This window comes from Aegilops tauschii, chromosome 6, assembly GCF_002575655.3.
Source record: "Aegilops tauschii subsp. strangulata cultivar AL8/78 chromosome 6, Aet v6.0, whole genome shotgun sequence".
NCBI classification, from domain to species: domain Eukaryota; kingdom Viridiplantae; phylum Streptophyta; class Magnoliopsida; order Poales; family Poaceae; genus Aegilops; species Aegilops tauschii.
This window is the reverse complement of record NC_053040.3, coordinates 181,091,241-181,104,934: the sequence shown is the minus strand read 5'-3', so window position 1 is coordinate 181,104,934 and position 13,694 is coordinate 181,091,241. Positions and strand designations below refer to the sequence as shown.

Sequence of the window (13,694 nt, the reverse complement as noted above, 5' to 3'; positions counted from 1 at the left end):
ATTCAGGAGTTAAACCAGCACATTCGTCGCCAGGAGAACCAGATGTGCGCAGGCATGACCAATCTAAAGAAGGCAATGACCAGGATAACGGAGCTGGAGGAAGAACTCAAGTCTACACGCGATGGATATGAGGAGGAAATCGCAACATTATTGGAGAAGAATGATGACCTGATAAAGAAGATCGGAGTATTCATGGGAGACCCAGCGCCAGGAGGAGAAGACGACGATTCTACTTGCCCGGAGAACTACATCATCATCGACGACACCGACTCGGACCCCAGTGATGATGATTTGGATGATGAAGCTGGAGCAGATATCATGGAGTCTTCGACTGATCAAAATTTCTAGTAGACCACCATATCAGAGGTAGTATTTTCCCCCTGTATATAGTATAGTCCGAGCACTTTTGTAACGATAATTAGATCGATTGTATTGCCTTGTTTGAAATTGATTGGAGTGATATGATTGTGTTTGTCTCATGTGCATATGGGTAGTGTTTTCCCTCTAGATCTCATTCTAGTCTATTTTCTCATCTTTTCTAAACCCCTCATATGCCTCCGAGACGCGACACCGGATTTGTTTTTCCACCGCAGATCACTCAGTTGATTCAGCAGCAGAATGCCCTGATGCAAGTGTTAGTTCAGAACCAAGGCAACAACAACAACAACAACAACCCACCACCACCACCTGTTGATCACTTAGCCCGTTTCTTAAGGCTGAATCCGCCGGTGCTTTCCAGCAGCACCGAGCCGATTGTTGCAGTTGATTGGCTCCGCAAGGTTGGAAGGGAGCTGACCACTGCAGGATGCATAGATGCGGAGAGAGTGCGTTTTGCCGCACATCAGCTTGATGGACCCGCAGCATCATGGTGGGAGAAATACACAACCACTCACCCCATCGACACTGTCACATGGGACCAGTTTCAGCAGGCTTTTCGTACTGCCCATGTTTCAGCAGGAGCTATGGCCATGAAGAAGCGTGAGTTTCGCAACTTGCGCCAAGAAGGATGTACCGTTGGTCAGTACGTGGAAGATTTTAGTAAGTTAGCACGTTATGCCCCAGATGACGTTGGTACGGATGCAGCTAAGCAGGAGAAGTTTCTGGAAGGACTGAATGATGAGCTGAGCATGTAGTTGATGGTGGCAACCTTGAACAACTACCAGGAGTTGGTAGATAGAGCTCTCATGATTGAAGGGAAGCAGCAGCAGATTGAGAGCCGCAAGAGGAAGTATGGACAAGGAAAGTACAGTACACACTACAAGGATTCCGGTCTATTGCAACAAAATTTATTGCTACAGCTATCTTTCGTTGCAATAAAATGCTATATTACCACAAAATTGCAGTTCCTGGTAATAGGATCTACATATTGCCACAGTTTCGTTTCATCGCGCTAGGTACTCATTTTGTTGCAATAGAAGCCATGTATTGCCACAAGCTGCATCAACGTTGCAATATGGCAGTGATATTGCGACAGTTGCGCCCCGTTGCGTGAATTGGTCATTTTGTTGCAATAAATACTAGGTATTGCAACAAAGTAAATCTTTGTGGCAATATTTAGACATATATTGCAACAATTCTGACATGTGGCGCTAGCCATAGATATTGTCGCAAAATACATGGCTTCTTATTGCAACAAAACATGTATTGGTTGTAATAGGGTGGTTTTTTGCCTCACCTTCGTTGTGTTGCAATAACTATTACATATTGCGACAACTTGTGCATCCATGGTAATACGTACAACATATTGCAACAATCCTCTAGTGTTGCGAAAAAAGGAGCAGGATATTGCAACGATATTCTCTACAGTGCCCCTGATTTCATTTATTTATTATACTATTTCTCGGGATCTGACTAAAGGGGCGTAGTAGTTCATAGAGGTATTAACATATTTGGTACCACAAATTGCACATAAGTTGTATTTTAGTCACATATCTTGCAAAGTGGACATCGGTGGTACCACAACTTGGAGGAACGCTCGCTTACGCGCGTGTGAAGTGTTGCACACTCGCGGACGCCCTTCACTTTAGGGTTTCTTGCACTGCCAGGGTCTCCTCCACTCGCCCTACTGACCTCCTCCGGTAGCAAGGTCGTCGTCGGCACCGGAAAGACGGCAAGCTCACTGCCTTCTCACCAAGGTGAGTCGTGAGCACTGGCCGCAAATCCTCACATTCTCTTCATTCCTAATTTTTTTGTATCTTGCTTGATGTGATTGTATGTATTTATGTGATGTTAATAAAAATGTATAGCATCTAAGATTCTCTCACCCAAGGTACAACACGCTTTTCTATATAGTTTAGTTGTCTGATTTGTTATGAGTTACTTCCTGCACAATGTCGTATTGTTAGACAGGCTGGGTCGCGCTATTCGTCACTCAGGGTGAAGAATATTCTTCACCCCACCGATCCGGCGCACCATCCAGAGCCAGCCCGTGTGTGGGATTCCGGCGACATGATTTTGGATAACCACCACCTTAAGAAAAGCTGCGACAAAGCTAAGAAAACTTCCTTCGCCCATTCTGACCAGCCAGCCACCAAAGAAAAAAAAGCTGCGAGCCTAAAGTAAGAAACCGTTGTGTGCGCCCATTCCAGCCAGCCCACATTTTCCTCTCTTTTTTTTTGCTAGAAGCCAGCCCACATTTTTCAACCTCGAAAGCAAAACTACTCTTGTAAATTTCTTATTACACTATGTAACATAGATATAGGGCTGACGTCTGACGTAAGTAACATATTTAAGGCATCATAAATTGCAGCAATCTGTACAAGACATCAACCTTGTGAGACTGCAACGTAAGACTTGCCGCAACGTAAGAACTATCAGAATGACCAGATGAGACCAAAATTATGCCACATAAATAAACATGTTTTTGACAGAAATAATTAACGAGAGAAAATGTAATTTCAACATAAGAAAGATCAAAGGCTACAAGTTAGTATACTCCTAAAAACTGTATGCTTGCCTGCCAAAATCAGTACAATCTAGGCTTTTTCTGTACCAATATACACACCGCCTTTCACAAGACTAAACAATATCTGGATCATGTCAGCTTTTCACTCAGTGTACACCCGCGTTACCCAAAGGGGACTACAGAAGTATGTCTAACAAAACGCGAGGAAGTATCAAGTCAAATACATTGGGAAAAAACAGGATGCTACGCCACTGAACTATACACATATCAGCCAGGATTCAGCCTGCATTTCGCCTAATGAGATCAGCTTGTGTATCGCCTCATGTATAGTGCAGAAGAGATTAGTTTCTTACGAATTTCTATATTTGTCAGGCACAGTTGCGAACAAAGCCATACATTTCTCATTTCAGTGGTGAGTAATTTTCTTTTTGTACCTACAATGGCAGAAATTATTCCGTAAGTATCCCAAGTATATATAACAAAATGAGTACACGAGGAGAGAAGTGTATAATCAAAGGGAGCACATAACAAATGAGAATCATCTTCTTCATGCTGTTTTCCACATATGGAGTTCATGAGCAGGAATACAAAACGGGCTAATTTTCACTGAACTTGTGTAGAATCACGTATTTTGAAATGGCAATAAGACATGGGTCACTACTTGAAACTGTAACCAATATTCTTCAGACACCATACTGAGTTCTTCAGCAACCATACGGAGTTCAAACAGACAGAATATTAACTATCTATTTCAGGGATTGCCTATTTTCTTCAGCAAACCATACAGAGTTGAAACAGTCAGAATATTACCTATCTAGTTCAGGGATTGTCTATTTTCTATCTAGTTCAATCATGCGATTTCCTTGACTGTACTGCCGACTCTTGGTAACATAAATATAACAGTAGTGATCCGTGATGAAAAACAGACAATGTCGATGATTAACCAATTAATAAACCCCTTCACAGTTCAAAGACCACGTTCCCTTAGGAACAAATAGAGAATAGGAAATTTATTACTCCCTCTGTAAACAAATATCAGAGCGTTTAGATCACTACTTTAGTTATCTAAATGCACTTATATTTCTTTACGGAGGGAGTAAAAACCAATTCCGCAGTACTAATACGTGATGGAGAACAGCTATTGTCAATGTGTCAACAATTAAATCAATTCACATGTGTTTTCACCCAGAGAATCCAAGACAGGAGCAACTAGTCAAGCAGCATGCACCAAGGGAGTAGTTAGATTAGGATTGAGAAATATTAGTTACTTATCCGGGAAGCTGACCACCTTTTGATGGCTTTTCCGTTCAAATAAAGATGGCTCTTGCTAGCCACTGTGTTTTCACCCTCACGCTATATCTCAAATCTTATCATTTTCAGTGGACGTCAACTAGGCAAAAGCGATCTTTCACAGGATTATTACATACAAGTAAATTTTGATATCCTAAGCAGAGAAATACACAGGTAGGCGGTCACTTATCACAGGACAAATAAACCAAGAAAAAAGAGAGGTTCTCCTCCAGACCTCCACATCCGCCTCATCTACCTCAAGCGCAACGAGGCCTAAAATGAAACCATCTCGCCCCATACCTCCCACCTCTCACGATTACACCCTATGTAATAGAGGTCGTGGCATACCTGCATTTCCGAATTGCTCAACACAGTTGTTAATTTCCACAATAGATAGTGGAGGCTTGTCGGCATTGATTGTCGATGTCTTAGCATGACCTAAATCTCATTGAGCATCACTCTTTCTGATTTAGAAATTCAAGGAACATCTGAACAAAACAAACAAAATTGACCATTAAAAACATACAGAAGAAATACCAGATTGCATATACTGGAAGCATATGTTACAGATCACTTCCAAGACATAAACAGACCCTTCAGTGAGTAGTAGTTGTTTCACTTGAGCACCTTGAGTAAAGCTCAAGACATCTTAAAAAGCAATTGTTCCCGAGTATTTAATTACCGATCATGACAACAATTTCTCGAATCAATTTCCACGCAATGTTCCCTTCGTCAATGCATGAATCATATGTACATATGTAAAAGTTACTTGATGTCCAGTAATAGCAGATCAATCTTTCAACTACCAAATTACTAATTAAGTACCTGCTTCTTACATTTCTATCCTGCTAATTCTCACTGAAGAGCAGGACATATGACACAAGATTTTAGTAGGATATAACAAACCATCTCAGCGAGATATACTGTATAACAGCAAGCAAGGGAAAATTAGTCAACTACTTCAAGATTTCAGCAGTAAATAGGTAAGCAATCAGCAGCATTTTTTCGATAAAAGGGTATGGCTCTTCACAAACACAACAAAATCTAAATTTGCTGCACTTTGCTGCACTTGCAATGAAAAATACAGAGGGAAACAGGGGGAATAATGATACTTTTGTTGTTGTGGAGGTAATAGGTCGCACGGGAGGCAGGCGAGCCAGTCGGGGGCAGGCGAGCAGGATGGCGGAAGAGCCGGAGCAGAGCCGGTTGGCGCCGGAGTTGAGATGTCGGGCGGTCCAGCCACGCGCCCACGGGCAGGATCGACCAGCCGAGATCCACGGAGGAGAAGGCCGACGGGCGGAGCGGAAGGCGCCGAGCGGCGGGTGGCGGAGCAAGGTTAGAGGGAGAGGGGAGCGGCAGTGAGGCGCCGGCGTGGGCTGCTTCGTCGCGCCGCCATGATGTGGCTGCTGTGGTCGCACGGCGGCGGAACAGGGGATCGAGGAAGTTGTTTCTTTTTGGCAAGGAAAGAGGAAAAGAGGCACCAGATCGTGGGAAAGAAGGAGCGGAGGAAACAGAAAGAAAATGATCGAAGGAAAGGGGGAGGAGATCTCGCGCGGCGCAACCCACCAGACGCGCGTCTGATCCATCGCGCGAGCCCCTGATCCATCGCGCGGACGCGGACGCGCTCCACCAGATAGCGTGTTTTTTTTTTCTTTTCTTTTTTTTGAGGGGAAGCATGTTTTTTTTTCGATAGTCCGATAGCGTATATTACTGAAATATGTCCACGCAAAAAAAATATTACTGAAATACGTGATCGACGTGGCCCTTTTTTTCTGTTTGAAAGAAGATAGTAATTCTATTGACCAAACTTTGATTATTTGCAACTTTTAAACCACAAATTAAAATGACCTCATTATTTCTGCATTTTTTAAAATTTAACTGATATTTATATAGTAAGTTGGTTGCATATTTTTACCTACTTAAGTAGTGTAGGTAGCATATGTCGGCACGACGACCGCGGCCCGAGGTCAAGTACAACCCGGGGTCCGGCACCAGCTATTTTCCCCTGATCGTCCACGTGTCCCGCAGAGTCGCCTGGATGTCCGATTCCTCCCATCGACACCTCCTCGCCGAGGCTCAGGGGAACTCGTCTCACAAGACTCCGAGCGCGGCTCCGTCGAAAGCTTCCAAGACCATGCGCTTCGTTCCCGAGCTCTCCGTCCATCCACCCCGGAGCCGATGCCGCCCAACAATCGACACGTATCAACGTCCTGTGCCACCCATCACTTTTGGTAATGAGTCGGCGCGTTGGGCTATCACTTTTGTCCGCGGCGACCTAAACGGACGGTAGCAGATGAAATGGGTCGCCGTGTTGGAGTTGCTCTTAGCAACACATATTCTCATATTTCTCTGAAATATTTTTTCCTAATTTATTTCATTATTGTAAACATGTCTTCTAAAAAGTGTTACTTTTCCACCACCTAATTTAGGTTGAACGTAGTTTGCGCCAATATTTTGTGTTCCCATGAAAAAATAGTCTATTTTTTCCTTCCTGCTAAACACCCTTCCTAACTGACCCGGCCGGAGTCAACATGGGTTTTAGATTTATACATACACAATTCTAAAGTTTGAAACTTGCATACTGCAGATGATATTCCAACAAGGACCAACAGCAAAGACAATCACACGGTTGGACTTATACACAGCATTAAAACAAGTTCTTCATTGTTACCGGTTACTACTAGCTTGCAGCTACCACTTATCATGTTGTTTGTCGTGTGGCATCGTGAAAGATTTTAAGAGATTTGTTGATGCCGTCGGTGTGTGCACGAGGGAATGATTTTTTGCGACGGACCAAGACTTGAAGATTTTTTATATCTGAAAATGAATATATAAAGATTTTACAAATGTGTGATATACCAATAAGTAAATCATAAAAAATTTATTTGGTTGATAATTGACATAGTTGAATCTCTATTATTTTCATTAAAACAAAAGCAACGTGATTGTGTTGGACCTACTTTGGCGTGAAGGACCCTCCCGAGTCGCCCTCGCAGGCGACGGGAGAGATCGCTAGCCGACTCCCAGCACCCCGCCTCCCGCTCCTCCCCTCCCCAACCGCCGCTAGAGGGCATGACTAGGTGAAGCCCGGCCAGCGGCGGCAGGGCTCGTTCGCCCCCTTGCGTGTGGATCCTATGTAGGACGGATCCGACAGGCAAAGGCGTCGCGATGCAGGGGTGTTTATTTTACATAGTTGAATCTCTATGCTTATCGTTTGAACAAAAGCGGCATAATTATGTTGGACCTACTCTGGCATGGACAAACCCTCAACGGATTGTCCTATAAAATGAAAGATGTTGAGATCACCCCATCTGAAGATCGGAATGTGAGATCAAGACTGACATAGATCGACAGTCTCATCAACCCATCCCATCAGTACTTATGTTTCGAGATAAGAGTATAACCTAATAGTTTTAAAATGAGGGTCGCATGAGGTTTATGTGAGATGTAGTTCAGAATTGGCCAAATTTTTGCTACTTTGACCAACAGTTGACCAAGGCAAAAAAAACTGACATATCCCAACCTAAGTGTAGATCCATGATGAAACAACACCTTCCTAATTGGCTGCGGGTGGTTGGCTGACCGGGTTTGCGCGGAGGGGTTGAAGCACCGCGGTACATCACCTACCCAGTCCGTGCACTGGTTGACGGTGAAGGCGTCCGTGGACGTCGCGTTCCTCTCATTCCTTCCGTCTTACTCCGAATGAAAACTTGATCTTCGGATCGGACGATGCGACATTCGTGGTCGTGCCCTTCCTGGAGGCATCGTCTTGGAGTCCTCAGTCCGTCGTGTATCTTGCCTTGGATGTGTGGCGTCCGTTTGTATCGGTTGCTTCGATGCATGTGATGGTTGTTTAACAATATAAATAGGAAACTCTTTTTTTTCGTTAATTGGCTTCCTCAAATGGCGACGACTATGCAAATATCGACAACGAGAACACACAATTCTCGGATTTGGTGGTTTTTTCACCACGATATAACTTTTTACAAATAAATTTTAGTATTCCCTCCATCTCGAAATATATTTACAATCTAAAAAATTCCCTTGAATTTTTTTAAACAAAAAATGTTACTTTCCCACCACCTAATTTAGGTGTAGTGTCGTTTGCGTCAATAATTTTTAACCTCCCGCTAAAAAGTCCCAAATTAGCGTCTTTTTTTCCATCAAAAAATTGGCTTCCCGCTAAATACCTTCCTAACAACCCACGATTATATATAATTCTAAACCAAACAACGACGTCTTCACGGGCGATTGGATCTGAGCTTCACGGGCGATTGGATCTGAGCTCTCTCGTCTCTGTTCATCTGTGCTGCCGGCGTCATGACGGCGTCAACAGAGCCAACCACAGCAGCTACACGGCGTCCGGGATCAAACCCCCCCTCCCCCATGAGCTCCTCCTTGATGCGCGGCTCTCTCGATCCCGATCCATTCAGAGGGGCTGCCCCTTCTCTCCTCCGCTCGCCGCTTGGCCGTAGAGAAGAAGTCCGGGCAGGGGACATGGCCGCCGCCGGTGGCATTTTCCCATCGCGCCTCGATTTGGCCGCCTCGGCGGAGGCGCTCGCGGCCTGGAGGGTCGGCGCAGCGCCTCACCTTGGCCTGGAGGCTCGCTGCCATGGAGCTCACCTCGGCCTAGACCTGGGGCTCGACGGGGCCTCCCGGCCCGGTTCATGGCCGCAGCCGCCCCGGCTGTGCACGCCGGCGTTGTGACGTGGTGGCCAGGGGCTGGTTGCTGCCTCGCCCGACCCCAGCGTGCCCGAGGTGCCTGCAGGCCTCGTGACAACCCCCCCCCCCCCCTCCAAAACTATATTTTGTTGCTAATTACTAAGCGTTTTGGTGCAGCCCATCCGTGGATCATCCCTTGCCAATTTAATTATTATCTACATTGGTTTTTGAGCATTAGATCCATTAACTGAAAAGTATGGACGTACTCTGTATGTACAAATCCACTTTACATTTGTTTTCCCCCTGGGTTCAGTCTTTAATCTCTTGTAATCCCCTGGATTCAGTCTGAATCTTTACATTAGACTCAGAATCCTACCATCTCCGTCGCTGTCACTCTGCATACAACATTAATTCTTATATCTGAATCAGGTTGGTTAGCTTTCGATGTAATATTATCCATCTTGTCTAAAATAAATCCACATTCTTACACTCTGGTTTCTTCTTATACATCCTACAATCACTTTCTTCTTATAAATATTTTTTAGCAATTAGCGTAGATTGACATGAGTTTCTTTCAACACATTTTAAGACATAATGTCATATATTAGATGGTATATGTGCGTCAACAGAGCAGAGGATTCAGGTTTAGTCATCCTCTGCATTGCATTTGATTCAGATTACTATAAGATGATTTTTAATAGATATTTGGTCTTACACAAGTCACATCGGAAATGTTTTTTTCCTATAGATTCAGAGTAGTATTTTCACGAACCTATCACTAATGCATTGCCTTTCATTTTCATTCACATATGCTTAATACTTCTGAATAACGTACGTCAAGAGAACCTAGGGTTCAGGTTTAGTGCATCCTCTGCATGTTATTCAGACCACTATAATATGAGTTTTTAATAGATATTTTGTTTTTATTGCTTTCTTATATCGTGTTGCGCCTTATCTAGTTGGAATAATCAACATAGATTTATACTTTTTGCCGTCTCATTTAGCTCGAGATCGACTCGACATCGTTACAAGCTGAGCATGAGTAATGTTCTACAGCTTGACCTTGAGCTTCATTCAGTTTGAGTTGCCTCGAATTTTAATATGAATTAAACTGATTTGATTTTATGCCTGCTTAATGTATTGCGTTTCTTCTTAAATTGACTCAAAATTTTATGTCTGGTTTACCTACACAAGGGCACAATGATGAATTTTACGGAGGATGCTCCTGGTACACAACATCCTTACTTCATAATCACCTATCTGAATGGTGCAGAACATCAATGCTTTGTTAATGCTAAGTCCCATGGTTGTTTTTTGTGTGCAGTAAAGAAAGGCTCTGTTCTCTTAACAAAGATGGAAAGTATAACGGCATACAAAAACCAACGTGGACAACCCAGATCTGGTAAATTGTTTAGCATTTGCTATAATGCATAAAATCTTGGTGTGGGTTAAATAGCTAAACCTTCAAGACTACTAAATCTTTTACAGGAACTCCAGAACAATCTGACACTCCAGTGTCTGCTAATGACATGTGTTCCCTTGCTGAATGGCCATCCCATGCTCGCCGCAACCGTGCGCTACTACAGGATGGTACTTGCTTTCATTTACATTTGTGTCATCATTTCTTACAATCTAATACCGAGTAATACAATTTTTTTTGTATGATTTGGGCTGTAGAAGCTGGTGGACAGAAGAAGAAAGTCCGAGGTGTTCTAAAAGGTTTTACATCTAAGAAGCGTTTTTGCCAATGGATCTGCAAAGCTAAATATTACATTCTCTGAAAAATTGGGTGGTACAGTAGGAATGAACTATCGTTCGTTCAAGGACGGCGTGGTAATCATAATGAAAAGAAAGTTACCACTCATAGGAGTGAGGACGTGGTCGGACACTCACCCTACCATCCATCGACTCATTGTTGCAGATATGATAGTGCGTACAACCTTTTCCACATGTGTTATCTTATTTTACCATCGATAATGCACTGCTTATGTATATTTATTTGTTGTATGCTTTACAGGACAGATGGGACCTAGAAGATACACCAGAAACAGAAGAAAAGATTCTCAAAATTGCGAAAGAGCGATATAGAGGCTGGGGATCAACTCTAAGCTCCACTTACAAGGCATACAAAACAGATGCAGCTAGATTGGCTAATCTGCCGGAAGATTTACAACCAGAAGAGTGGGAATGGATGATTGAGTACTTTGGCACTGATTCAAAATTTCAGGTTATCTCTATGATCACTGTTTGTCTACTATGTGTAAAGATTAAATGGCTAGTCTCATGTTATATTTGGTTTAAATGAATTGATAGGATCGCAGCCAAAAGAACGTCGATAACCGTAAGAAACAGAAGACAAAACACAGAATCAGATCAAAATCTTACTCGCAAGTTAGTTTTGAGAAGGTATGAGTCCAACTAAATATGTATGCCTCATTGCTAAATATGGTGTCATGTTTCAAGCATCTCATTGTTATATTACTTGCAGAGAAACTTGGAAACTAGGGAAGAGCTAGATTGTATTGCTCTGTGGGAACTCACCCACACGAACGATGGAACATGGTCTAACACAGATTCCCAGAAAGTTTACGTGAGTACATTGACTTTTGGTTATTCTATAGTTAGTCAATGATGTGCATCCGGCATGTTTCATCATCAGATGGGATTATTCATGCGTTGGACCGTGTTATTCTTGTTTCATCTTCGATAGTGTCAATATTGATGCCGCACCTATAATTGTTCCTTTCATTTTTAGGACAAAGCACTTGAAGAGGTTAAAAATAAAGAAACTGAAACTGAAGGTCCACTTTCAAGTGAGCAGAAAAACAATATTTTTCAGACCGCATACAAAGACACTCTAGAATGCAAGTCATCGCAGCCTTGTGGGTACGGATACATGGAGAAAACTTCAACTGGTTCTGAAAGGTTTCATATCCAGATTGAAGAGCAAGCTCGTGCTACAGCAGCCACCCAGGAGCGAAACTCTCAGCTCAGCCAGCAGGTCAACGAATTACAAGATCAACTACAAGCTGAACGTGCAAACACACAAGAGAGGATTAACTTGGAGCGTGCTGAGAGAGAACAACTTGAGGAGAGGTTAAAAGAAGAGCGTGCTGAAAGGGAAAGATTGTTGCAAGAGGAGCGAACATCAAGACTGGAATTTGAAAAAAACATGATGGCAAAGTTTGTAGAATTGAGCCAACAGATGGGAATCCAACAGGTGATTACAGTCATACACTTTTGACCTTGTAAGATTTATGTTGCTTACTTGCGTTGCTAAAAGCGCACTTCTATTTATAGGTGCCTACGAAGAGGGTTGACAACAAAGAAAATAGTAATCCAAACTTGCAAAATATTCTGTTACAGAGATCTAGTCCTAATAAGACTTCAGGTTCAAGGCCAACTGCTATTTCTTCAAATGCGCTCATACAAGCTGCAACAAGGAATTCTCGAATGTTTAAAGCAATGGTAAGTCACAACCTTGCTTTCTCTTCATGTTCACCTGCATTTTATAGGTCATTAGCCTTCATAATTAGCTAGTTGCTTGTTCTCTTTTACCATGTGTTGTTGCTGCATCGAGTCACAACTTAAACAAAAAATGAATATGTGCTAGCTAGGGACATGAACTTTACGGAAACTATACATCGAGTCACAACTTAAATCAATAGCAGAAGCTTTTATTATTGAGGATTCCAAGTACCAGCTCAAATTATGGTTTTCTTATAAAGAAATTAATGTATGTCGTCGCTCGGCAAACTCTGTTGCTCACGAGCTTGCTAGTCTTGGTAGGATGTACAAACCTAACCACTATGTGGAATGGGAGGCCGATGTACCAGCCCTTATGGCTGCATGTGCTTTGGGTGATTCAGCCCAACATCCTTAAGTTATAAAGTGATGTTTTTTCTCAAAAGAGAAGCTTTTAGTAGATGTACTAGTGCTTATGCTTTACACATTTACACTTGTATAATTGTTCTGACCCCTCAGTTACATGCTTGCTGGCACAGTATTAGTCTAGTTAGTTTGGCGATAGTTCTCTTTAACAGTGGGGCTAGAATAATTGTATGGCGTATGTTATGTTCGACTCATTAACTAGAACCTTTTTTATTTCTTGATTGCAGGATCCAAAGAACTAGCTGGACTGGACTCTAGATCACGGATATTTTAGTCTTCGCAGTTAATTAGGATGGCGAAATTATATTTGAGTTTCATTTGATGGATATTTGCTATGAGAATTATGAATTTTATGAATTTACATATTATACGTATGGTTTTGAATATTGTAATTGAAAGCCTATATTTTTTTTAGGGTTGTAATAGGCTATTACCACAACCCACTTTTGGTTGCCACATGCTAGCACCACTACAAATATATTGTTGCGTCATATCTCAGTCGCTACGCCTACCTGTTTTGTTGCACTAGGATGTTGCAATGGAGCACTTTATATTGTCGCAATAGCTTGTCACCACAATTTTTTTTCACGATGCGATAACTGTTTCACCACCAAAGTAAGTTTTGTTGAAATAGAGTATCGCCACGGAAGGGTTAAATTGTCGCAATAGTTTCTTGCTACAAAGATTTTACTTGTTGTGATACCTATTTATCACCACCAAAACAAGTATGTTGCAATTTACTGTTACAACGACTGGAGTATTTGTTGCCATAAGTTAATGCCACAAGTGCAGTGGGTCGTGGCAACATGCCTAATGCGAGGAAAACAAGGATTGTTGCCATAGTTTATTACCACAAGTGTGGTGGGTCGTGGCAACATGCCTAATGCCACGAAAATAAGGATTGTGGCCATAGTTTATTGCCACAATTGACTATTGCCACAGAAGA

General features: G+C 42.5%; 1 protein-coding gene and 1 long non-coding RNA gene across 2 annotated transcripts; one reads left to right on the top strand and one right to left on the bottom strand.

Annotated features, from left to right (window-relative positions):
* Window positions 1-2,876: 2,876 nt before the first annotated feature.
* Window positions 2,877-5,799, bottom strand: LOC109745470 (uncharacterized). The gene is made up of 3 exons (XR_002228571.4): window positions 5,308-5,799; window positions 4,544-4,683; window positions 2,877-3,339 (listed from the first exon to the last, which is right to left on the bottom strand). It is a non-coding gene; the product is annotated as an uncharacterized lncRNA (long non-coding RNA).
* Window positions 5,800-8,438: 2,639 nt separating this feature from the next.
* LOC109745469 (uncharacterized) lies at window positions 8,439-13,239 on the top strand. Its single transcript, XM_040392314.3, is given in 11 exon segments — window positions 8,439-10,085; window positions 10,182-10,259; window positions 10,346-10,447; window positions 10,535-10,596; window positions 10,598-10,786; window positions 10,875-11,084; window positions 11,171-11,263; window positions 11,346-11,447; window positions 11,613-12,077; window positions 12,158-12,325; window positions 12,976-13,239. Coding segments are annotated over 11 exon segments (1,512 nt in total). The 5' UTR covers window positions 8,439-10,057; the 3' UTR covers window positions 12,991-13,239.
* Window positions 13,240-13,694: the final 455 nt, after the last annotated feature.